At 42.4% G+C, this 26,469-nt stretch overlaps 2 protein-coding genes across 2 annotated transcripts in view; one reads left to right on the top strand and one right to left on the bottom strand.

The window, feature by feature from the left end:
• Positions 1–9,440, bottom strand: part of rbks (ribokinase) — a 67,640-nt gene extending 58,200 nt beyond the window's left edge. The window contains exons 1-2 of the mRNA XM_064954262.1: positions 9,331–9,440; positions 3,132–3,193 (exon numbers count right to left, since the gene is read on the bottom strand). Of these exons, the coding sequence (XP_064810334.1) occupies positions 3,132–3,190 (59 nt within the window). The 5' untranslated portion in view covers positions 3,191–3,193; positions 9,331–9,440. The remainder of the gene's footprint in view (positions 1–3,131; positions 3,194–9,330) is intronic.
• A 211-nt stretch (positions 9,441–9,651) lies between these two features.
• The window catches only part of babam2 (BRISC and BRCA1 A complex member 2), a 216,333-nt gene continuing 199,515 nt past the window's right edge, over positions 9,652–26,469 (top strand). The window contains exons 1-3 of the mRNA XM_064954260.1: positions 9,652–9,901; positions 10,420–10,574; positions 15,606–15,682. Of these exons, the coding sequence (XP_064810332.1) occupies positions 10,438–10,574; positions 15,606–15,682 (214 nt within the window). The 5' untranslated portion in view covers positions 9,652–9,901; positions 10,420–10,437. The remainder of the gene's footprint in view (positions 9,902–10,419; positions 10,575–15,605; positions 15,683–26,469) is intronic.

The following is a 26,469-nucleotide window of genomic DNA, read 5'->3' as shown; positions in this document are numbered from 1 at the left end:
TGTTGCAAACAGGATGCATGTTTTAGAATATTTTTATTCTGTACAGGCTTCCTTCTTTTCACTCTGTCAATTAGGTTAGTATTGTGGAATAACTACAATGTTGTTCATCCATCCTCAGTTTTCTCCTATCACAGGCATTAAACTCTAACTAACTGTCAACATTGGCCTCATGGTGAAATCCCTGAGTGGTTTCCTTCCTTTCCGGAAACTGAGTTAGGAAGGATGCCTGTATCTTTGTAGTGACTGGGTGTATTGATACACCATCCAAAGTGTAATTAATAACTTCACCATGCTCAAAGAGATATTCAGTGTCTGCTTCTATTTTTACCCATCTATCAATAGGTGCCCTTGTAATGTAATGTAATTGATGTAATACATGTATCACTAGCCACTTTAACTATGCCACTTTGTTTACATACTCATCTCATATGTATATACTGTACTCGATACCATCTACTGTATCTTGCCTATGCTGCTCTGTACCATCACTCATTCATATATCTTTATGTACATATTCTTTATCCCCTTACACTTGTGTGTATAAGACAGTAGTTTTGGAATTGTTCGTTAGATTACTTGTTGGTTATTACTGCATTGTCGGAACTAGAAGCACAAGCATTTCGCAACACTCGCATTAACATCTGCTAACCATGTGTATGTGACAAATAACATTTGATTTGAAATTTGATTTGATTTGCAAGGCATTGGAAAATCTCCCTGATCTTCGCGGTTGATTCTGTGTTTGAAATTCCCTGCTCGACTGAGGGACCTTTGTATGTTGTATGTGTTGGGTACAGTGTGGGGTACAGAGATTAGGTAGTTATTCAAAAATAGTTGCTAAGCTCATTTTTACTCCTGAACTTATTTGGGCTTGCCATAAAAAGGGTTTGAATACTTATTGACTCAATTAGTAAAAATTTCAACAACAAAAAAAATATTTGTAAAAATGTCAAAAAACAATAATTCCACTTTGACATTATGCGGTATTGTGTGTAGGTCGGTCAGTGACAAAAAAATCTTTATTTAATCCATTTTAAATTCAGGCTGTAACACAACAACATTTGGAACAAGTCAAGGAGTGTGAATACTTTCTGAAGGCACTGTATATAGTATAAGCTACAAAATAAACTTTCCAGTGACACTGATTCACCCAATGATGAAGACAATTGCTAGTGTACCCATGAGTTTAACGGTCAAAGTGCCAGGGTTAGAAGTTCCAAAATCCTTCCATGGACTATATCTATGGACACAATGCAACAAGATGCTCTATATTTGGCGCACGTGCTGCCCAAATTGCGGCCTTCCCGACTGTAAGTGTTTGTGATAAAACTTAATCCACAGCCATTTATTTTAGAGGCTATTGATCCTCTGGAGCAAAATTATGTCTGTTCAGAGAGCACCCCTACTTCCCGTAGCGATGTCCAAGAGGCTGGACAAGTCAAGACACAGGGCTCTCTCCCCCACCACAGCAAGGCTCATGGCACACCCACGGCCTTTGATGGCGCCTCTGGAGGCTCGTAGGGTGAAGTCTGCAATGACACAGATCTCCAACCATAGGCCCTGGTTGGCTATACCGTTTGCTAGGAGTTGTTGCATCTCCATAAGCAAATCGTCTTGGTATGCCATCAGCTTTGACATAATTTTGAATGCCCGTACTGAACGTGCGGCAGCCACATATACCTTTTGGAAGATGGAGGCAGAAAAGCGCTCCGCATTTCCATGGAGGGAGATGCCGGTCTGTGACATGGCATAAGGATTGAGGTGGCTGGCCAGCAACAACTCAACCCTCGGGGGCCAACTCCATATTCTGAATACCCATATTATTAAAGTACTTGGTCTGTACTTTAGTGGTTAGGGTCTTGTCCCAGTTAAGTTGGGCTTCCGCCACACAAGATGGGACCACCGGGAGGAGTTGTTTACCTGGAGTGGTGCGAGAGGGGAGCCTCCTCTCGTCGAGTAAGTCCATTTCAGCACTTCTACCCCCTACGGGTTCGGGCCAGTCGATATCTAGTCTGGACGCTGCCCGTTTCAGACATCGATAAGCTGGTATTTGTAGTTGGGTATTGAAGCTCTGCTGAGTGTAGAAGAAGGCCTTTCGGCTTCCTCTTCCTCCTCTGGGATGAGGTGAGTCATGTCCTCGCTATCGTCAATGACGAGGTCACCTTCCCCTTCATTGAAACACTTGCAGTGCATGCAGTACTTGGGATTAGCGAGCACTGCTGCTGCGTGCTCTCACCCCAGGAAGACAATACATGAGCCGTATGGGTCTTTGGCTGATAGTGTCATCCAACACAAACGCGGGTGTGCCGGTAGTCAGGCAGGGGCATGAATCCTGCTTGGTTCCCTCCATTCCATAGCAGGGGCAGCAGGTTCCATGGCTCCGAGAAAAAGTTTTCCTTGAGCAAAATACAAGCTAAGTAGCGTCAGCCTAGCTAGTTAGTACAATGCTAGCCGGAGAAAGCGCATGCTTACTTCGTCTGTCTGAGCTAAAAACTAGTTCTTTGTGGGGTTAGCTAGCATTCCAGCTAGCCAAGTTAGCTGTAGTCTCACGGCGTGGGCTACCCAAGTCTCGATAGCTAGCCTGTGACGCTAGCTACCAGCGGAGAATGAGGAGTCAAAAATGTATTATAGCGGAATCAAAACTACTTTCGGTCAGTACTCAACATTATCAACAGGATCTGGGGTCCTACGTTTGGCACCGTGAACCTCGCTGTTCACCAGAGAACAGTTCATTAGGAAGACAGAAAATCTAGTCATGCTTAGGAGAGCTTCAGGAGTTAGAGCGAAGGAAGAGAGGCGAGAATGATCAGAGGCAGCACAAGGGGCGTCTAATGAAGAGGAGAGGGCCTCACCTCATTCGCCAATCGACCTGTCTGTCTCCAACAGACGCTGCGATTTGTAGCCTACTTCCGTTAGAGAATCCACCTGAGCGAATCTCAATCAAGTGAAATATCGAGAAGATATATTTGAAATAGAACGACATATTTTGGCATCTCAAACTACAGATGTATTGTTGATATGTGACCCAATAACTTCTACAAAATGTTCCCATAAGATCTCAAAAGTACTTTGGGGCAAATTCTGATCCAAACCCTCTCTCAGTGATGTGATGCATAGGATAACTAACTCACCTGACCAAGTCAGTCATACAGGAACCCACCACCACCACATCGAAAGCCTCCTCCGTCATGGTCTATTGGAGAGAGACACACAGGAGGCAAAGGATACTTTAGAGATTTGTTTATTGTTAGCTTAAAGTACAAACTAAATTATTACATTTGTCATAGCTTCCCCTTTGACCCAACAACACACTTTTCAGCAAAGGTTACTTAGGCTCGCCATTAAGAGTCTGGTCAGACATTTTTATAATTGGAGCCAACATGAGTATAGGAAAATATTTATTGTAATGATATTTAGGAGTTTAAAAACATTTGACAGAATTAGCTGGTTCTTCACACATTTTTAGATCTATGCCTAGGCTAATCGTAGAGTATACTCACAGCTAGGGGCATTTCAAGCAACAATAACATATCATACTGAAACTGCACTCAAAAGAAACTCAGTCTTTGCCATATTACCATGAACTGACTGGAACAAGGTAAAAATAGAGCATTCACAGCTCTCTCAGAGTTGGACAGGTGCCAATCTAAACCCAGCGATTATTTCAATGCTACACCAGGTGACTGAACACAGCCCAGAAAAATCTTTAATTAATTCAATCCTTGGCATGTATTGGACTTCATGCTTGTCTGTTAATCTTTTCAAATCTCCTCCTAAGCAGTAAAAAGGCTCAGAAAGCCTGGCCGCTGGCTCTAGGAGAGCTAGGCTAAATTCTCCCACATTTCTGAGCATATTGTCTTTCTATCCATGGCTGTTAGATGTGCTACCCCTATTGCAGCAGATACACTTTTAGCAAGCATGTCTGACCATTCAAAACAGGGGGCCCCCTCTCAGATTCTGGTTTACTTGCATAATGAGTTAAGTCAACTTCTCAGTTAGCCTACTACAACCTGGTCTTTCTTGACAAATCAAAGGGAGCAAAAATATTTTTTATTGGATTAAACTGACACAAAAGGTGATATATTCATGGAGATTAGCCTAGGCCTAGTTGTGTCGTAAGGATGGACATGGAAAGTGTATGACTTGAAAAAGTGTCAATAAAATAAACTATACAATTATGCAATGGGGGTAATTTAGGCTTACTTTATATTACAAAAATGTAGACATTTTCAAATACTTTGTATCTATTTTTTTTTTAAAGCTGAGGGTATGATAGAAGCCGGAATGTTAGCCTACACTGAACAAAAATATAAAAGCAATATGGAACAATTTTAAAGATGTTACTGAGTTATAGTTCATAAACTCAGCAAAAAAATAAGTCCTTTTTTTCAGGACCCTGTCTTTCAAAAATAATTCCGTAAAAATCCAAATAACTTCACAGATCATCATTGTAAAGGGTTTAAAACTGTTTCCCATGCTTGTTCAATGAACCATAAACAATTAATGAATATGTGGAGTAGAGGTCAACCGATTATGATTTTTCAAAGCAGATACAGATACCGATTATTGGAGAACCAAAAATGGCCAATACAGATAAATCGGCCGATTTTTATTTCTTTATTTGTAATAATGACAATTACAACAATACTGAATGAACACTTATTTTAACTTAATATAATACATCAATAAACATCAATTTAGCCTCAAATAAATAATGAAACATGTTCAATTTGGTTTAAATAATGCAAAAACAAAGAGTTAGAGAAATAAAAGTGCAATTTGTGCCATGTAAAAAAGCTAACGTTTGAGTTACTTGCTCAAAACATGAGAACATATGAAAGTTGGTGGTTCCTTTGAACATGAGACTTGCAGAGCAAGGGGAATAACTACTCCAAGTCTCAGAGTGAGTGACATTTGAAACGCTATTAGCGCACACAAAGCTAACTAGCTAGCCATTTCACATTGGTTACACCAGCCATTAGGCTGATAGGCTTAAAGTCATAAACAGCGCTGTGCTTGCGAAGATCTGCTGGCAAAATGCACAAAAGTGCTGTTTGAATAAATGCTTACGAGCCTGCTGCTGCCTACCATCGCTCAGTCAGACTGCTCTATCAAATCATAGACTTAATTATAGCATAATAACACACAGAAATACAGTATGAGCCTTTGGTCATTAATATGGTAGAATCCGGAAACTATCATTTCGAAAACAAAACGTTTATTATTTCAGTGAAATACGGAACCGTTCGGGATTTTATCTAACGGGTGGCATCCCTAAGTCTAAATATTCTTGTTACTTTGCACAACCTTCAATGTTATGTCATAATTACGTAAAATTCTGGCAAATTAGTTCGCAATGAGCCAGACTGCCCAGACTTTTGCATATACCCTGACTCTGCGTGCAATGAACGCAAGAGAAATTACACAATTTCACCTGGTTAATATTGCCTGCTAACCTGGATTTCTATTAGCTAAATATGCAGGTTTAAAAATATATACTTCTGTGTGTTGATTTTAAGAAAGGCATCGGTGTTTATGGTTAGGTACAGTCGTCCAACGTTTGTGCTTTTTTCGCAAATGTGCTCATCCCCCAGCGTTGCATCGATTATATGCAACGCAGGACACGCTAGATGAACTAGTAATATCATCAACCATGTGTAGTTATAACTAGTGATTATGATTGATTGATTGTTTTTTATAAGATACGTTTAATGCTAGCTAGCAACTTACCTTGGCTTCTACTGCATTCGCGTAACAGGCAGGCTCCTCGTGGGGTGCAATGAGAGGCAGGCGGTTAGCGCGTTGGACTAGTTAACTGTAAGGTTGCAAGATTGGATCCCCCGAGCTGACAAGGTCGTTCTGCCCCTGAACAAGGCAGTTAACCCACCGTTCCTAGGCCATCATTGAAAATAAGAATGTGTTCTTAACTGACTTGCCTAGTTAAATAAAAGGTATAACATTTATTTATTTTTTACAAAAAAAAAATAATAATAATAAAAATAAAAATAAAAATCGGCAAAATTGGCGCCCAAAAATAACGATTTCTGATTGTTATGAAAACTTGAAATGGGCCATCCCGATTAATTGGTCGACCTCTAATGTGGAGTTTGTCGATAAGACACTAACAGCTTATAGACGGTAGGCAATTAAAGTCATAGTTTGCTGAAAATGAGAAGACGTTTATTTTTTTGCTGAGTTTATAAGGAAATAAGTCAATTAAAATAAAATCATTAGGCCCTTATCTATGGATTTAACATGACTGGGAGTTCACAGACACCTTAAAAAAAGGTATGGGCGTGGATAGGGCAGTGGAGGTCACAAAATTCTATCAGCTGGTAACTGCTGGTCTCAAGGTAATTGACCGTTAATTAACATAAACACATTTAGCATCTACTGGCTTTCACACATAGCCTACAAGCTACTGATGCAGACCTTTTGGTACATCTACATTTTAAAAAGTCTAATAAATCTATGTAATATAGTCTACACATTCATAATAAATCCATTATTTATTTTAGACAAGTCTAAAGAAACATGATATGAAGAAAATGTAGTCTAATTCAGAAGAACAGAATAGCATACTAGTCCTTATGTTAGGTCCTCATCTGGCTATGGGCTACACGAGTTAATTTAGCAGACAAGATCTTCTTAGAATTCCATGGCATTATTTTATATTTTATAGCATAAGAATACAATTGAACAAAGCTGATTAAATTGAAAGGATATTTTCTCCAAACGATTTGAGGCAGTGCGCACATGAAGCTATTCTGTGTTCAGCGTTTAACTAATAAATAGGTACTCCTACAGTATATGCTTAATTTAGAGTTATTAATGTAACTTTAGTTGTTCTACAAACGATGGGCTATATGTTTAGATGTTTAATACGTTGTAAGGCTGCATGGTGCTTTGTAAAAAGTTCCATGAAAGGCATGAGCTCTGCTTTGTTGTTTTAGCGCAGGCCGTTCACACTTCATCAGTCTCTCATTCACAATTTGACAAGCAATTGATAATGTCTTGAATTTCCCGGCGGCATCAGCTTTGTGTTGCCGTAATACCCCCTAAACAAATCCATGCCTTTTGCGGCCAGTGGCTGTTGTGCCCTTGGGCTGCATATAATCATGATAATTCCCTTCTCCCTGAGTGCTACATGCTCCGAGGCACCTCTCACTCACATGGCTATCCTTCACATGATCAGGTCTTTCTCACAGGCTGCAAGTGAAGAAAGACACATCCGGGACGTAACTACGCACGACCTTATCCAATTCCAAGGCGCATATTGAAGATATTGTCCACATTTACTTTTCGTCAGCCAACAAGATGAGTAGGCCTAACGAACAGCAAAAGCACTAGTCTATGTCAATCTACTATCCCCCATAGTACAAAAGTTGACCTATTCTGTGTAAGAAATAAATATTCCAAATGTAGTCTGGGACAGTTGTTTCTCAAACTAGACACTCTAATGTAATTGTCCTCTTGCTCAGTTGTGCACCAGGGCATCCCACCTCTTTCTATTCTGATTCGAGACAGTTTGTGCTGTTCTGTGAAGGAAGTAGTACACAGCGTTGTACGAGATCTTCAGTTTCTTGGCAATTTCTCGCATAGAATAGCCTTAATTTCTCAGAACAATAACAGGCTGACGAATTTTTAGAATAAAGTTATTTGTTTCTGGCCATTTTGAGCCTGTAATTGAACCCACAAATGCTGATGCGCCAGATACTAAACTAGTCTAAAGAAGACCAGTTGTATTGCTTCTTTAATCAGAACAACAGTTTTCAGCTGTGCTAACATAATTGCAAAAGGGTTCTCTAAGAATAAATTAGCCTTTTAAAATGATAAACTTGGATTAGCTAACACAACGTGCCATTGGAACACAGGAGTGATGGTTGCTGATAATGGGCCTATGTAGATATTCAATACATTTTTATTTTTCATTTTTAAATCAGCCGTTTCCAGCTACAATAGTCATTTACAACATTAACAATGTCTACACTGTAATTTCTGATAAATGTGATGTTATTTTAATGGACAAAAAATGTGCTTTTATTTCAAAAACAAGGACATTTCTAAGTAATCCCAAACTTTTGAACAGTATTGTCTATAAAAATAATAATATCACATTTCCAGAAGTATTTAGACCCTTTACACAGTACTTTCTTGAAGCATCTTTGGCAGCGACTTCAGCCTTGAGTCTTCTTGGTTATGACGCCACAAACTTGCACACCTGCTTTTGCGGAGTTATTCCCAATCTTCTCTGCAGATCTTCTCAATCTCTGTCAGGTTGGATGCAGAGTGTCGCTGCAGAGCTATTTTCAGGTCTCTCCAGAGAGATGTTTGATCAGGTTCAAGTCCGTGCTCTGGCTGGGCCACTCAAGGACATTCAGAGACTTGTTCCGAAGCCACTCCTGCATTCTGTGTGATAAGGGTCATTGTCCTGTTGGAAAGTGAACCTTCGCCCCAGTCTGAGGTCCTGAGCACTGGAGCAGGTTTTCATCAGGATCTCTCTGTACTTTGCTACGTTCATCTTTTTCCTTGATCCTGACTAATCTCCCAGTCTCTGCCTTTGAAAAACATCCCCACAGCATGATGCTGCCATCACCATGATTCACCGTAGGGATGGTGCCAGGTTTCCTCCAGAAGTGACACTTGGCATTCTGGCCAAAATATGTTCAATCTTGGTTTCATCAGACCAGAGAATCTTGTTTCTCATGGTCTGAGAGTCTTCAGGTGCCTTTTGGCAAACTCCAAGCGGGCTGTCATGTGCCTTTTACTGAGGAGTTTTTAGTTTTTTACTTTTACTCAAGTAGTATTTTACTGGGTGACTTTTACTTGAGTAATATTCTATTAAAGGTATCTTTACTTTTTTCATGTATGATAATTGAGTACTTTTTCCCACCACTGCCAAAAGCCGGCTAAACTCAACTCTACAATTTAAGATGGAGCTGGGCGAAAACTAGTGTGGGCTGACTGGAGTTCCAACGTCACAAAATGACGTTTTTATAAAAAACGACTGATTTCAGCACACAATTACACTGAACAATGTCATACGTATTTGGAGGGTGCTGAAACCAGTCGTTTTTTAAATAAAAACTAACTTGGAGCTCCAGTAAGCACACACTAGTTGCTTGCCCAACTCCATCGTAAATCGCGGAGTTGAATTTAATCCGCTATGATTCCAACAGTCACAGATAGAACAATTAGACATCTTTGGTACAGTGGCTGACATTAGCTTGCTTGACTAAAGTTTACTTTGCTAGCTAGAAAAAATCACTGCCATAAAGTTACTTGGATTTATGTCAAATAAGGTGGACATGTAAGATGTAAACACATTACCTAATGTCCAATTCAGAGTTCGCTGTCTTGTTATGAAGTGGCCAAAGTGCATTGCTAGCACGGTCAAAATCTGCCACTGAGGTAGTGCCTGGTTACACGTTGAAAAATGACAGCTCTGGAATTTCTACTAGCTAAGCTAGTTCTGACTCGTATAATGCTTTTCAAATGAATTTGTTGACCAAATAAAAAAAGGCAATATCTATTATATGGAGTCATTATTATAACACACAAAAAAGAGTTGTATCAAAAAAAAAATATTTAGCACAGGATGAAATGAGCCTTTTGTAGACCGGCAAAAGCAACACCAGCTATGGACTTTGAGGTCCGAAAAGGACCCCCAAAACATCTACCGGAAGATTTGGATTTACACTGTTTAACAAAACCACGAAGTCAAAATTGGCTGTTGTAAAAATTGATAAAAACAACAACAAAAAAAGATTAGATTTACGCATAAATTTAGCAGTGTGGTTAATCACTTTTGAATATTTATTGTTTTACTTTGGGACTGTGGTAACTAGTGACGACCGATTATTTGCTGTACAAATTTAAACGTTAACGGATTTCCAATAAAGTAAGCTATTTCCCAATTTCGAGCTGACTTTAACAACAATTTATGTAACGTTAGCAAGCTTTCTAGTTAATTATTGGGAAAACCTCCCACTACTGCTTATGGATACTTAGCTGCTAACCTTCGACAACAACACATCAAAATTAAAGTAAACGAACGTTAGTTAATACATTTAGCTATCTCTGCCATTCATTTGACTCGATTTTGCATGAATACATTACATTTACATTTAAGTCATTTGGCAGACGCTCTTATCCAGAGCGACTTACAATACAATTGTAGTAAGTTAGCTAGCTATGTTTTGCTAGTGTTGGAAAGATGTCTGTGTCAAAATGTCAGTGCCTGTGATTGATTAATCTAACAAACTGACCATAGCTTGCAGAATACATGACATACTGTCATGAGAGCATTGTCTCAGTAATATGTATTTTATAGCTGTCAATGCATTGTGAGATTGAATGATGTGTTTACTGCGTTAATGATGGCATGCTCCTTTGGTCTCTGTCTTGGGATGTTTCCAGAGAACTTGAGTGTGGAAGATGAACAGCATGTCCCCTGAGGTTGCACTGAACCGCATCTCTCCTGAGCTGCGCCCCTTGTTGTGCAGTGTGGTGCGGAATGGTCGAGTGGGCCTTGACTCCACCAACTGCCTGCGTGTCACAGACCTCAAGACTGGGTGAGTTCCTCTGCTTAATGACAGTCTGTGACCCTTTAATATTAAACTATGTGGTGCAGTTCAATAGTTTAAAGTGTTTTCTCTTCCTTATATCCTCTCTTTCATGTGCACTAATTTGAGAAAATATGATAGGTGAAAGCAATATGATGGATGTGTGAATTCACTTTTACTTGTCGAGTACTGATGAAGAAGAGTGGGGCTGGTGTCCCCAGTTACTTTTTATGTAGAAGGACTGAGGCGCTCAGGACGTTCTACTCCAAAATGAATGAAAATCTAATTATGCTTACACCATCTAAAATATAATTTCCACCTCCAGAAAGAGCCCAATATCATATTGATAAAATTATTTGGTAAAATTATTTTAACATATTGGACCATATTATCGTGTATGCTGTTAGCAATAAGCATTATCACCTGAAGCCTAACTGATGCAACACAGTGGCTATAAAGAAATAGGCTGAAGCATGGGGTTGCTTATCTTTCAAATCAAATCAAATTTTATTGGTCAAATACACATATTTAGCAGATGTTATTGCGGGTGTAGGAACACAATCGTTTCACTGTCTCCAATCGTGCGGTAGTATCTAACAATTCACAACAATACACACAAATCTAAAAGTAAAATAATGGAATTAAGAAATATATTAAGATGAGAAATGTTGCTGGGGAATTGACTAAAATATAGTAGAATACATATATATATATATATATATATATATATATATAGTGGGGCAAAAAGTATTTAGTCAGCCACCAATTGTGCAAGTTCTCCCACTAAAAAAGATGAGAGAGGCCTTTAATTTTCATCATAGGTACACTTCAACTATGACAGACAAAATGAGGGAATAAAATCCAGAAAATATTAATTTATTTGCAAATTTTGGTGGAAAATAAGTATTTGGTCAATAACAAAAGTTTTTCTCAATACTTTGTTATATACCCTTTGTTGGCAATGACAGAGGTCAGATGTTTTCTGTAAATCTTCACAAGGTTTTCACACACTGTTGCTGGTATTTTGGCCCATTCCTCCATGCAGATCTCCTCGAGAGCGGTGATGTTTTGGGGCTGTTGCTGGGCAACATGGACTTTCAACTCCCTCCAAAGATTTTCTATGGGGTTGAGATCTGGAGACTGGCTAGCCACTCCAGGACCTTGAAATGCTTCTTACGAAGCCACTCCTTTGTTGCCCGGGCGGTGTGTTTGGGATCATTGTCATGCTGAAAGACCTTGCCACGTTTCATCTTCAATGCCTTTGTTGATGGAAGGAGGTTTTCATTCAAAATCTCACGATACATGGCCCCATTCATTCTTTCCTTTACACGGATCAGTCGTCCTGGTCCCTTTGTAGCTAAACAGCCCCAAAGCATGATGTTTCCACCCCCATGCTTCACAGTAGGTATGGTGTTCTTTGGATGCAACTCAGCATTCTTTGTCCTCCAAACATGACGAGTTGAGTTTTTACCAAAAAGTTATATTTTGGTTTCATCTGACCATATGACATTCTCCCAATCTTCTTCTGGATCATCCAAATGCGCTCTAGCAAACTTCAGACGGGCCTGGACATGTACTGGCTTAAGCAGGGGGACACGTCTGGCACTGCAGGATTTGAGTCCCTGGCGGCGTAGTGTGTTACTGATGGTAGGCTTTGTTACTTTGGTCCCAGCTCTCTGCAGGTCATTCACTAGGTCCCCCTGTGTGGTTCTGGGATTTTTGCTCACCGTTCTTGTGATAATTTTGGCCCCATGGGGTGAGATCTTGCGTGGAGCCCCAGATCGAGGGAGATCAGTTGTCTTGTATGTCTTCCATTTCCTAATAACTGCTCCCACAGTTGATTTCTTCAAACCAAGCTGCTTACCTATTGCAGATTCAGTCTTCCCAGCCTGGTACAGGTCTACAATTTTGTTTCTGGTGTCCTTTGACAGCTCTTTGGTGTGATTTTCTGGATTTTTTTCTCATTTTGTCTGTCATAGTTGAAGTGTACATATGATGAAAATTACAGGCCTCTCTCCTCTTTTTTAGTGGGAGAACTTGCACAATTGGTGGCTGACTAAATACTTTTTTTGCCCCACTGTATATGAAATGAATAAAGCAGTATGGAAACATGATTTCAAGTGACTAGTGTTCCATTATTAAATTGATCAGTGATTCCATGTACATAGGGCAGCAGCCTCTAAGGTGCAGGGTTGAGTAACCGGGTGATGGCTATTTAACAGTCTGATGGTCTTGAGATTGAAAACAGCTTCTGTCTCCAGGACCCAGTTTTGAATCACTTGTACTGACCTCGCCTTCTGGATGATAGCGAGGTGAACAGGCCGTGGCTCAGGTGGTTGATGTCCTTGATGATTGTTTTGCTCTTCTTGTGATGTTGGTATCCTAGAGGGCAGGTGGTGTGCCCCCGGTGATGTTTTGGACAGACCGCACCACCTTCTGGCGAACCCTGCTCTTACGGGCGCTGCAGTTTGCCGTACCAGGCGGTGATACAGTTCGGTAGGATGCTCTCAATTGTGCATCTGTAAAAGTTTGAGAGGGTTTTAGCCCTCCTGTGATGTGTACACCTAGGAACTTGAATCTTTGTGGATAGGGGCATACTCCCTCTACTGTCTCCTGAAGTCAACGATCAGCTCCTTCGTTTTGTTGAGGTAGAGGTTATTATAATGGCACCACTCTGCCAGAGCCCTCACCTCCTCCCTGTAGGCCATCTCGTCATTGTTGGTAATCAGGTCTACTACTGTTGTGTCGTCTGCAAACTTGATAATTGTGTTGGAAGCGTGCGTGGCCACGCAGTCATGGGTGAACAGGGAGTACAGGAGGGGGCTGAGCATGCACCCTTGTGGGACCCCTGTGTTGAGGATCAGCGTAGTGGAGGTGTTGTTTCCTACCTTCACCACCTGGGGTTGGCCTGTCAGGAAGTCCAGGACCCAGTTGCACAGGGCGGGGTTAAGACCCATGGCCCTGAGCTTAATGATCAGCTTGGAAGCTACTACGGTGTTGAAGGCTGAGCTATTGTCAATGAACTGCATTTTTACATAGGTATTCCTCTTGTCCAGATAGGATAGGGCAGTGTTGAGTGCAATGGCGATTGTGTGGTCTGGATCTATTGGGGTGGTATGTAAATTGCAGTGGGTCTAGGGTGTCAGGTAGAGGTGGAGGGGAGATGATCCTTAACTAGCCTCTCTAGGCACTTCATGGTGACAGAGGTGAGTGCTACGGGGCAACACTCATTTAGTTCAGTTACCTTTGCTTTCTTGGGTACAGGAACAATGGTATTCATCTTGAAGCAAGTGGGGACAGCAGGCTGTGATAGGGAGAGATTGAATATGTCCGTAAACACTCCAGCCAGCTGCTCTGAGGACGCGGCTAGGGATGCCATCTGGGCCGGCAGCCTTGCGAAGGTTAGCACGTTGACCATGGAGAAGGAGATCCCACAGTCATTGGGAGCGGTCTGCGTCGGTGGCACTGTGTTATCCTCCAAGCGGGGAAGGAATGTGTTTAGTTTGTCCGGGAGCAAGACGTAGGTGTCCTTTATGTGGCTAGTTTTCTGTAGACCCTGCCATATACAGTGCATTCGGAAAGTATTCAGACACCTTTCCCTTTTCCACATTTTGATACTTTACAGCCTAATTGTAAAATGGTTTAAATACATTTCCTTCATCAGTCTACACACTATACCCCATAATGACAAATCGAAAACAAGTTTTTAAAAAGTTTAACAAATGTATTAAAAATAAAACACAGAAATACCTTAATTACATAAGTATCCAGACCCTTTGCTATGAGACTCAAAATTGAGCTCAGGTGCGTCCTGTTTCCATTGATCATCCTTGAGATGTTTCTATAACTTGATTGGAGTCCACTTGTGGTAAATTCAATCGATTGGACATGATTTGGAAAGGCATACACCTGTGTATGTAAGGTCCCACACCAGGGAAGGAATGGCGCCGACTGTGAGGGCTGCCTTGCTCGCTTAAAAAACTTTGCAATTGACATGCACTGTCAGAGCAAAAACCAAGCCATGAGGTCGAAGGAATTGTCCGTAGAGCTCCGATACAGGATTGTGTCGAGGCACAGATCTGGGGAAGGGTACCATAAAATGTCTGCAGCATTGACGGTCCCCGAGAACACAGTGGCCTCCATCATTCTTAAACGGAAAAAGTTTGGAACCACCAAGACTCTTCCTAGAGCTGGCCGCCCGGCCAAACTGAGCAATCGGGGGAGAAGGGCCTAAGTCAGTTAGGTGACCAAGAACCTGATGGTCACTTTGACAGAGCTCCAGAGTTCATCTATGGAGATGGTTGTCGTTCTGTAAGGTTCTCCCATCTCTGCAGTACTCCACCAGTAGCCACTTCTCAGTAAAAGGCATATGACAGCCCGCTTGGACTTTGGCAAAAGGCACCTAAAGACTTTCAGACCATGTGAAACAAGATTCTCTGGTCTGATGAAACCAAGATTGAACTCTTTGACCTGAATTTCCCCTGAAGCCTCACGCCTGGGGGAAACCTGGCATCATCCCTAGTGAAGCATGGTGGTGGCAGCATCATGCTGTGGGGAGGGTTTTCAGCAGCAGGGACTGTTTTGAAACTAGTCTCACAATCTTGAAGCATGGATTCCGATTGGTCAGACCAGCGTTGAATAGTCCATAGCACGGGTACTTACTGTTTGACTTTCTGCCTGTAGGAAGGGAGGAGCAGAATAGAGTTGTGATCTGGTTTGTCGAATGGAGGGTGGGGGAGGGCCTTGTAGTCATAACAGTTGTTGAGAGATTTTGAAGCGCAAGTACTACAGTCAATGTGTTGTCAGAACTTGGGTAGCGTTTTCCTCAAATTTGCTTTGTTGAAATCCCCAGCTACAATAAATGCAGCCTCAGGATATGTGGTTTCCAGTTTGCATAGAGTCCAGTGAAGTTCTTTGATGGCTGTCGGGGTATCAGCTTGAGGGGGAACATACATGGCTGTGACTATAACCCTATTGTGCATCCCTACTCTTAGCTTTCATTTGACACACAATTTTACATCTCTTTCCCCATCTCTTCAGATGCACGTCTCTGACTCCAGGGCCCTGTTGTGATCGATTCAAACTGCACATCCCCTACGCTGGAGAAACCTTGAAATGTAAGCAGTGTCTGTGTGGCTCATTCTCCCCTATTTGTCTCCTTTCACATGTGTTTAGTTAATTTGTGCCATGAACATCTCGTCCAGGTCAGGGCTGGTTGGCTCTGTTGTTAAGGTCATATCTGCGTCCCAAATGGCACTGTTTTCCTTATATAATGCCCTACTTTTGTACAGGGCCCCATAGGGCTCTGGTACAAAGTAGTGCACTCAATTTGTTTTGTTTGTTTTATTTTAAATGTAACCTTTATTTTTTATTTTTTATTTCACCTTTATTTAACCAGGTAGGCTAGTTGAGAACAAGTTCTCATTTACAACTGCGACCTGGCCAAGATAAAGCATAGCAGTGTGAACAGACAACACAGAGTTACACATGAAGTAAACAATTAACAAGTCAATAACACAGTAGAAAAAAAGGGGAGTCTATATACAATGTGTGCAAAAGGCATGAGGAGGTAGGCGAATAATTACAATATTGCAGATTAACACTGGATTGATAAATGGTCATGTACAGGTAGAGATATTGGTGTGCAAAAGAGCAGAAAAGTAAATAAATAAAAACTGTGGGGATGAGGTAGGTGAAAATGGGTGGGCTATTTACCAATAGATTATGTACAGCTGCAGCGATCGGTTAGCTGCTCAGATAGCTGATGTTTGAAGTTGGTGAGGGAGATAAAGGTCTCCAACTTCAGCGATTTTTGCAATTCGTTCCAGTCACAGGCAGCAGAGTACTGGAACGAAAGGCGGCCGAATGAGGTGTTGGCTTTAGGGATGATCAGTGAGATACACCTGCTGGAGCGCGTGCTACGGATGGGTGTTGCCATCGTGACCAGTGAACTGAGATAAGGCGGAGCTTTACCAGGCATGGCCTTGTAGACGACCTGGAGCCAGTGGGTCTTGCGACGATTATGTAGCGAGGGCCAGCCAACTAGAGCATACAAGTCGCAGTGGTGGGTAGTATAAGGTGCTTTTGTGACAAAACGGATGGCACTGTGATAAACTGCATCCAGTTTGCTGAGAAGAGTGTTGGAAGCAATTTTGTAGATGACATCGCCAAAGTTGAGGATCGGTAGGATAGTCAGTTTTACTAGGGTAAGCTTGGCAGCGTTAGTGAAGGAGGCTTTGTTACGGAATAGAAAGCCGACTCTTGATTTGATTTTCGATTGGAGATGTTTGATATGGGTCTGGAAGGAGAGTTTGCAGTCTAGCCAGACACCTAGGTACTTATAGGTGTCCACATATTCAAGGTCGGAACCACCCAGTGTGGTGATGCTAGTCGGGCAAGCGGGTGCAGGCAGCGATCGGTTGAAAAGCATGCATTTGGTTTTACTAGCGTTTAAGAGCAGTTGGAGGCCACGGAAGGAGTGTTGTATGGCATTGAAGCTCGTTTGGAGGTTAGATAGCACAGTGTCCAATGACGGGCCGAAAGTATATAGAATGGTGTCGTCTGCGTAGAGGTGGATCAGGGAATCGCCCGCAGCAAGAGCAACATCATTGATATATACAGAGAAAAGAGTCGGCCCGAGAATTGAACCCTGTGGCACCCCCATAGAGACTGCCAGAGGACCGGACAGCATGCCCTCCGATTTGACACACTGAACTCTGTCTGCAAAGTAATTGGTGAACCAGGCAAGGCAGTCATCCGAAAAACCGAGGCTACTGAGTCTGCCGATAAGAATATGGTGATAGACAGAGTCGAAAGCCTTGGCAAGGTCGATGAAGACGGCTGCACAGTACTGTCTTTTATCGATGGCGGTTATGATGTCGTTTAGTACCTTGAGAGTGGCTGAGGTGCACCCGTGACCGGCTCGGAAACCAGATTGCAGAGAAGGTGCGGTGGGATTCGAGATAGTCAGTGACCTGCTTGTTGACTTGGCTTTCGAAGACCTTAGATAGGCAAGGCAGAATGGATATAGGTCTGTAACAGTTTGGGTTCCAGGGTGTCTCCCCCTTTGAAGAGGGGGATGACTGCGGCAGCTTTCCAATCCTTGGGGATCTCAGACGATATGAAAGAGAGGTTGAACAGGCTGGTAATAGGGGTTGCGACAATGGCGGCGGATAGTTTCAGAAAAAGAGGGTCCAGATTGTCAAGCCCAGCTGATTTATACGGGTCCAGGTTTTGCAGCTCTTTCAGAACATCTGCTATCTGGATTTGGGTAAAGGAGAACCTGGAGAGGCTTGGGCGAGGAGCTGCGGGGTGGCCGGAGCTGTTGGTCGAGGTTGGAGTAGCCAGGCGGAAGGCATGGCCAGCCGTTGAGAAATGCTTGTTGAAGTTTTCAATAATCATGGATTTGTCGGTGGTGACCGTGTTCCCTAGCCTCAGTGCAGTGGGCAGCTGGGAGGAGGTGCTCTTGTTCTCCATGGACTTCACAGTGTCCCATAACTTTTTGGAGTTGGAGCTACAGGATGCAAACTTCTGCCTGAAGAAGCTGGCCTTAGCTTTCCTGACTGACTGCGTGTATTGGTTCCGGACTTCCCTGAACAGTTGCATATCGCGGGGACTATTCGATGCTATTGCAGTCCGCCACAGGATGTTTTTGTGCTGGTCGAGGGCAGTCAGGTCTGGAGTGAACCAAGGGCTATATCTGTTCTTAGTTCTGCATTTTTGAACGGAGCATGCTTATCTAAAATGGTGAGGAAGTTACTCTTAAAGAATGACCAGGCATCCTCAACTGACAGGATGAGGTCAATGTCCTTCCAGGGTACCCGGGCCAGGTCGATTAGAAAGGCCTGCTCACAGAAGTGTTTTAGGGAGCGTTTGACAGTGATGAGGGGTGGTCGTTTGACTGCGGCTCCGTAGCGGATACAGGCAATGAGGCAGTGGTCGCTGAGATCCTGATTAAAGACAGCGGAGGTGTATTTGGAGGGCCAGTTGGTCAGGATGACGTCTATGAGGGTGCCCCTGCTTACAGAGTTAGGGTTGTACCTGGTGGGTTCCTTGATGATTTGTGTGAGATTGAGGGCATCTAGCTTAGATTGTAGGACTGCCGGGGTGTTAAGCATAGCCCAGTTTAGGTCACCTAACAGAACAAACTCTGAAGCTAGTTGGGGGGCAATCAATTTACAAATGGTGTCCAGGGCACAGCTGGGAGCTGAGGGGGGTCGGTAGCAGGCGGCAACAGTGAGCGACTTATTTCTGGATTGAGTAATTTTCAGAATTAGTAGTTCGAACTGTTTGGGTATGGACCTGGAAAGTATGACATTACTTTGCAGGCTATCTCTGCAGTAGATTGCAACTCCTCCCCCTTTGGCAGTTCTATCTTGACTGAAGATGTTATAGTTGGGTATGGAAATCTCAGAATTTTTGGTGGCCTTCCTGAGCCAGGACTCAGACACGGCAAGGACATCAGGGTTAGCAGAGTGTGCTAAAGCGGTGAGTAAAACAAACTTAGGGAGGAGGCTTCTGATGTTGACATGCATGAAACCAAGGCTTTTTCGATCACAGAAGTCAACAAATGAGGGTGCCTGGGGACATGCAGGGCCTGGGTTTACCTCCACATCACCCGCGGAACAGAGAAGGAGTAGTATGAGGGTGCGGCTAAAGGCTATCAAAACTGGTCGCCTAGAGCGTTGGGGACAGAGAATAAGAGGAGCAGGTTTCTGGGCATGGTAGAATATATTCAGGGCATAATGCGCAGACAGGGGTATGGTGGGGTGCGGGTACAGCGGAGGTAAGCCCAGGCACTGGGTGATGATGAGAGAGGTTGTATCTCTGGACATGCTAGTTGTAATGGGTGAGGTCACCGCATGTGTGGGAGGTGGGACAAAGGAGGTATCAGGGGTATGAAGAGTGGAACTAGGCGCTCCATTGTGAACTAAAACAATGATAACTAACCTGAACAACAGTATACAAGGCATATTGACATTTGAGAGAGACATACAGCGAGGCATACAGTAATCACAGGTGTTGAATTGGGAAAGCTAGCTTAAACAGTAGGTGAGACAACAACAGCTAATCAGCTAGCACAACAACAGCAGGTAAAATGGCGTTGACTAGGCAACGGGGCCGACAGATAAAACATAAACAAGCAGAATGAGGTACCGTGATTAATGGGCAGTCCAGCGTGCATCAGCTATGTAGCCAGATGATCAGTGTCCAGGGGGCAGGGAAGCTGGATTAGTGAGTGTTATCCAGGTTAAAAAAAACTAACAATGACTAAATAGCTTGTAGCTAGTTAGCTTCTGGAGGTTCTTGAGTGTGTTCTAAAAATTAACAATAATAGCGATTCCGTATCACATTGGGTGAGGCAGGTTACCGGAAGGTATAAACAAATTAAAAATCGGAAAGAGATAAAGAGTAAATACGGGTCCAGTGAGTGTTTGGGACGAGGCGATTCAGACGGGTTAGCAGGCCTGTGCTAACAAGCTAACAGTTAATAGGCCGGGGCTAAACAACCTTAATTTAGCTATACAAGTCAATAGGGAGTAGGGTGCCATTTAGGATGTGGCCTATGTGTATAGAGACAGCTGATCCTGATTATGTTGATGGGGGCAGAAATGTATTAGTAATCCAGTGTGATAGATGGGACCTAAATCAACTCATGATTTTAGCTTCTAGTTTTGTAGCTGTGCAAGTTAGCATCGGCATGTTGCCATTCTTTTTGAGAAAGTTATACAGTAGTTGGTGTAAACATAAATATAATCGGCTGTCACTTGGTTGGGGACAGATTTACTGATCAGTTGTGCTTCTTTGCAAATGGATAACTTGCGCAGATGCTGAAGAAATATTTAAATCGTTATGGATTTTTAATGGGAGAAACAATCTTATGTTTTTTTTTGCCTTGTCCCCTGCCTATGCTAACATTTGAAAGCCTAAATCTTCCTGAACAGCTTTGCCTTTGGGTCTTATGCTTTCATATGAGGCCAGGTGGAGTTGTCTCTGCATTGCAGATGCAGAGCTTCTGCAAATATACACTATTGTTTTATAATAAAAAAATATTGCAATATTGTTTGTAATGAAATCTTGATCAGTAGACTATTATTTGATGTGGAATGGTTTATCTTCAGTTAATATTCTAGGGAATGTTGTTTTTGCTGGGTTGGAAGGGTTTGTCATTCATTAAAATTAAAATCCATTTTTATTTTCATGAATTTATTCATAATACACTGCTCAAAAAAATAAAGGGAACACTTAAACAACACAATGTAACTCCAAGTCAATCACACTTCTGTGAAATCAAACTGTCCACTTAGGAAGCAACACTGATTGACAATAAATGTCACATGCTGTTGTGCAAATGGCATAGACAACAGGTGGAAATTATAGGCAATTAGCAAGACACCCCCAATAAAGGAGTGCTTCTGCAGGTCATGACCACAGACCACTTCTCAGTTCCTATGTTCCTGATGTTTTGGTCACTTTTGAATGCTGGTGGTGCTTTCACTCTAGTGGTAGCATGAGATGGAGTCTACAACCCACACAAGTGGCTCAGGTAGTGCAGCTCATCCAGGATGGCACATCAATGCGGGCTGTGGCAAGAAGGTTTGCTGTGTCTGCCAGCGTAGTGTCCAGAGCATGAAGGTGCTACCAGGAGACAGGCCAGTACATCAGGAGACGTGGAGGAGGCCGTAGGAGGGCAGTGTATTTCATCCTTCCACAAGATTTAGTCTCGACACAAATCTAGGGTTGCTATCCAAGCCGGCTGGTCGTTCGTTCTATCGGTTTGGTTGCCAGAAACGCGACCCAGTCGTTCAGACCTTTTGTTCTGAATCTATGGATGTGACCCAGTCATTCGTTTTAAATGTTCCATTGCAATACTGGCTGGCAATGTTCTTATCCCTTAGCTAATTTACAGTCACGTCAGAATAACAGCAGAGTAGCTGCATTTGCATTTGTTGAAGCTGTTTTCAAGTGACATTTATTTGGATACATCCATAACAATGAGATAATGAGGCACAATTTTGCCTAACATAAAAAATGTGCTCTCTCGTTAGGACACTGTTGTCGTTAAGAGGAGCTAGCCAACAACAGAGCTAACACAACTACTTCAAGCTGAAGCTGGAAAGACTGCAAACTAGCTGCACTTCGTTTTACCTTTTCAATTTACATTTCTTTGTATATATCCATAACAATTATGCCAGCTGATTCAAGATTTCGACTGGCTGAGAAACACTGCCTGTCTGTCCGTCTCATCGGACAGACAGGCAGGTTCATTACTATGGGACAGCTGGAGATCGAATTTGAGTATTGAAACAATGTTGCAAATGTCAGAGAGACAGACAGCAAGGTTTATACAAATCTCTAAATGTTAGTCTCAAAGAAATTAGATAATGTCTCGATGCTTTTTATAGTGGAGATCAAGTTTATAAATTGCTTGGCTGGGCTGATGAGACAGTGGATTGCGCAGTCAGATGGAACAGAGTAAATGGGCATTTTCACGTCATAGATTTAGCCTGTGGTAACTTGTGGAATATATACCGTCTGGAATGTGGTTTTAACCAATCAGCATTCAAGATAAACCCACCCGTTGTATAACTCATATCAACTCTTTGGCATCTCATATAACCACTGGGTGTAGTCTAGATCAAATCTTGTAGATCAAAATGTGGATGTAGATCAAATTTCAAGTATTGCGATAGGCCTATGTTGGATTCACCCAATGTGTTTTTCGCCTTTCCAAGATGACTGTGCCGAAATATATATATATTTTTTAATTAAAAATGTTTTATACTGTATTTTAAATAAATTGTCAGATATTGTTTCTTCTTTTGTCAATAGCGTTTCAAGTTTAGTAGTTGTGAGTCTTTTGATAAGCTCAGTGCTTATGAAAGCATGGAACATTTGAACACAGGCAGCCACTCTATTTTGCTACTTACCTACAATAAACATGATGTTTATTGTACTGGACATTACTGGAATTGCATTAAACAAACCTCTCACATTTGAGAGACGTCCCACATTTGACGCTTTCCGTATAAGGTTGTCTCCAAAAATGCCTCCAGACACCCACAAGATGTTTTGAAATGATTATATCTTTGGTGGGAATGATCATAATTGGGTTTTCCTGGAATGGCCGTGAGTCATGACACGCTCGCACACACACACACACACACACACACACACACACACACACACATATATTTTCATTAACACAGGAATAGGTTGAAAAACCAGGAAGGAGGTTTTTGTGTTTGGCATTTGTGAATGAAGAGGTTATATAGCCTACAACACAAATAGTCACAAGTGGTAGGCCCCACTGCTCAAAAGCAAAACAGTATGGAAGTAATGACTATTATTCACTACCTTTCTGCAGGTCAATGGGTGCAAAAACATCAGGAGTTATTGAGGCAAATTGTTTGTTTCCTGGTTTTGGTTTCTCAACAACAAATTCTCCCTCAGCTGCGTCATTCCAACAGATGGTTAACCATTTTGCTGAGACTTTGGCACAAGATTTAAGCTGTAAGATCATGACTGAGTAGAATGAAAATACTGTGAATCAGTTAGTATGGGACTGTGCCTCTGAAAGTGATTCCATTTGGCTGGTATATGCTTTTCTGTGCCCTTTAGCGCACTATGGCATACAGCCCTCAAACGCAACTCTGGACCTCAAAGCCAGTTCCGCTGCTTTTTGTCATTGTTGGCCTCTAATCAGGGACTGATTTAGAGCTGGGACACCTGGTGGGTGCAATTAATTATCAGGTAAAACAGAAAACCAGCAGGCACCCCTGGCATACAGTATTTGTCTTTGTATTCAATTAGGACACTGCAGTAAGACTGGGTGTGGGTAGGCTACTTCCCCAAAATCCTGGATCATCAGTGTTCTCCCCCTCATATAACTCTGAAATTAAATGAGTATTCTGTTGGATGAATACAAAAGCGTTTGACGAGTTCAAAATCTGTCATTCTGCATCTGAGCAAGGCAGTTAACCCACTGTTCCCCCGGGCGACGATGACGTGGATATCGATTTTAAGGCAGCCCCACGCACGTCTCTGATTCAGAGGGGTTGGGTTAAATGCGAAAGACACATTTCAGTTGAATGCATTTAGTTGTACAACTAACTAGGTATCCCCCTTTCCAATTCCCTTTCAAATATCCAGTAAATGTCCCAATGTATTTTTCTTTACTAAGCCTACTTCTGATTATTTGTTTATTGTAAGAAGCCTACATTTAAATAGTCATCCACACCTTGTATGTCTTTTTTCATTGTTTCAGTATTTTGTCCAAGGTCAAGTTTATTTGTGTGCAAATTAGTTAATAAATTGATTGAGTAATGTACCCATCATCATTTCCAAAAGTGCCTATAATCACATAAAATATATGGAGAGAACTTTTTAGACCCAGCTCCTGGCAGTTTGGCAGTGCTGTGTTTTATTGCTTGATGTTTTCCTGTTCTTTTGCCTGAGGAAGAGCGTTTGTTTAGTCCAGGATGCAAGGCCTTGGGGTCCTGGCCAGTGTCTGGACCTGCCTGCCGATAGCGTGCAAGATCGTGGTGGCACTCCACACAATGAATGGCACAAACTGTGCCCATTAAAGCATGTTCTTTCCAGAGCATAACCAGCATAGCTGGCAGAATGTGTGATTTGTGGAGGTTAGGATTTTGTGACCACAATAACTTTAACACCTGTGAAAACGGGCAGTGTTACCCTGGTGCACAATGTGCGTGTGTGTATCACTCTGCATATTAGTAACAAACCCTCACCACCCTGCTTCCTGTGTGTGTGTTGCGTCTTGTGCAGCATTGGTGGCTGCTGAGGGGAGGACAGCCCATAATAATGGCTGGAATGGAGTCAATGGAATGGTATCAAACACATCAACGACGTGGTTTCCATGTGGTTGATACCATTCCATGGACTCCATTCCAGCCATTATTATGAGCCGTCCTCCCCTCAGCGACTTCCACTGTTGTACAGGTGGTCCAGTGCAAATTGCTGACCCCCTACTCCAGTCCCCTCTACAGATCCCTCTGAGAATGTTGTGTGTGCCAGTATATTGGACCAATAATTATTTTTTAACTGTTTTCCAGGCGTTATGTGACAGATTTATGGCAAATCCCCTCCTCCCGTTTGACACCTCTACTGTCTGGAAAAAATATTGCCATGTGTGTATGTTTCTCTTCTCCCTCTCTGGCATAAAAATGGGAATAACAGAACAAAAACACCCTGCGCTGAAGGAAATAGAATTGTGTTACATCTGAACATTCTGAACTACCCTTGAGTTAAAGGGGATAGTTTGGTATTTTGGCAATAAGGCTCTTTATCTACTTCCCCAGAGTCAGATGAGTGCGTGGATAGAGTCTCAGTTCAGATTGAAGTTGCTCACTAGCGTCAGTTCAATAACTGGAAATCTATTCGAACAACTAGTATGCTAGCTGTTTCTGTAGACTTCCAGTAATTGCTCTAACGCTAGTTAGCATTGGCTTGCGAAACTACCGTTAAGTTCCTTCATACTGGACGCAGCCACATAAAAGTCGAGTAAGGACTTTTGTTGTGCTCTGTATTATATTATATTATACTCTGCTCAGCTCACTGACTAGCTGATGTTGGGAGAGTTATTGAAAGAACATTGGTGCATTGACATTAGGATATCAGAGCCTGCGTCAGTAGAGCAAAGTAAACTCAGCAAAAAAAGAAACGTCCCTTTTTCATGACCCTGTCTTTCAAAGATAATTTGATCTTCATTGTAAAGGGTTTAATCACTGTTTCCCATGCTTGTTCAATTAACCATAAACAATGAATGAACATGCACCCGTGGAACGGTCGTTAAGACACTAACAGCTTACAGATGGTAGGAAATGAAGGTCACAGTTATGAAACAGCATACTAAAGAGGCCTTTCTACTGACTCTGAAAAAACACCAAATGAAAGATGCCCAGGGACCCTGCTCATCTGCGTGAACATGCCTTAGGCATGCTGCAAGGAGGCATGAGGACTGCAGATGTGGCCATGGCAATAAATTGCAATGTCCGAACTGTGAGACGCCTAAGACATCGCTAGAGGGAGACAGGACGGACAGCTGATCATCCTCGCAGTTGCAGACCACGTGTAAAAACACCTGCACAGGATCGGTACATCCGAACATCACATCTGCGGGACAGGTACAGGATGGCAACAACAACTGCCCGAGTTACACCAGGAACGCACAATCCCTCCATCAGTGCTCCATCAGACTGTCCGTGCTAGGTTGAGAGAGGCTGGACTGAGGGCTTGTAGGCGTGTTGTAAGTCAGGTCCTCAACAGATATCACCGGAAACAACGTCGCTTATGGGCACAAACCCACCGTTGCTGGACCAGACAGGACTGGCAAAAAGTGCTCTTCATTGACGAGTTGTGGTTTTGTCTCACCAGGGGTGATGGTCGGATTTGCATTCATCGTTGAAGGAATGAGCGTTACACCGAGGCCTGTACTCTGGAGGGGGATCGATTTGGAGGTGGAGGGTCCGTCATGGTCTGGGGCGGTGTGTCACAGCATCATCGGGACAGGGACACATAATAACATTTCTGTTAGTCACATGTCTTTGGAACTTGTTCAGTTTGTCTTAATTGTTGAACGTTGTTATGTTCATACCAATATTTACACATGTTAAGTTTGCTGAAAATATACGTAGTTGACAGTGAAAGGACGTTTATTTTTTTGCCGAGTTTATTATTGATGAATGAAATGTTAGGCTCAAGTGTATAAAAGTTTGTATTCTTATTTTAAATGTATGTAGTTCTGTCCTTGAGTTAATACCTAAGTATGTACTGTTATGTGTGTAACTGTGGCTGGGTATGAATGTGGTGTAGGGGAATGAAGGTAGAAATGTAAGACAAGTTGCTGAGGTGGAAACCATTAAGTTGAAACTTTAGAGGG

Source organism: Oncorhynchus masou, chromosome 32 (assembly GCF_036934945.1).
Source record: "Oncorhynchus masou masou isolate Uvic2021 chromosome 32, UVic_Omas_1.1, whole genome shotgun sequence".
Lineage (NCBI taxonomy): Eukaryota > Metazoa > Chordata > Actinopteri > Salmoniformes > Salmonidae > Oncorhynchus > Oncorhynchus masou.
Note: the sequence above shows the minus strand (reverse complement) of the source record. Positions and strands in the feature narration are given on the sequence as shown.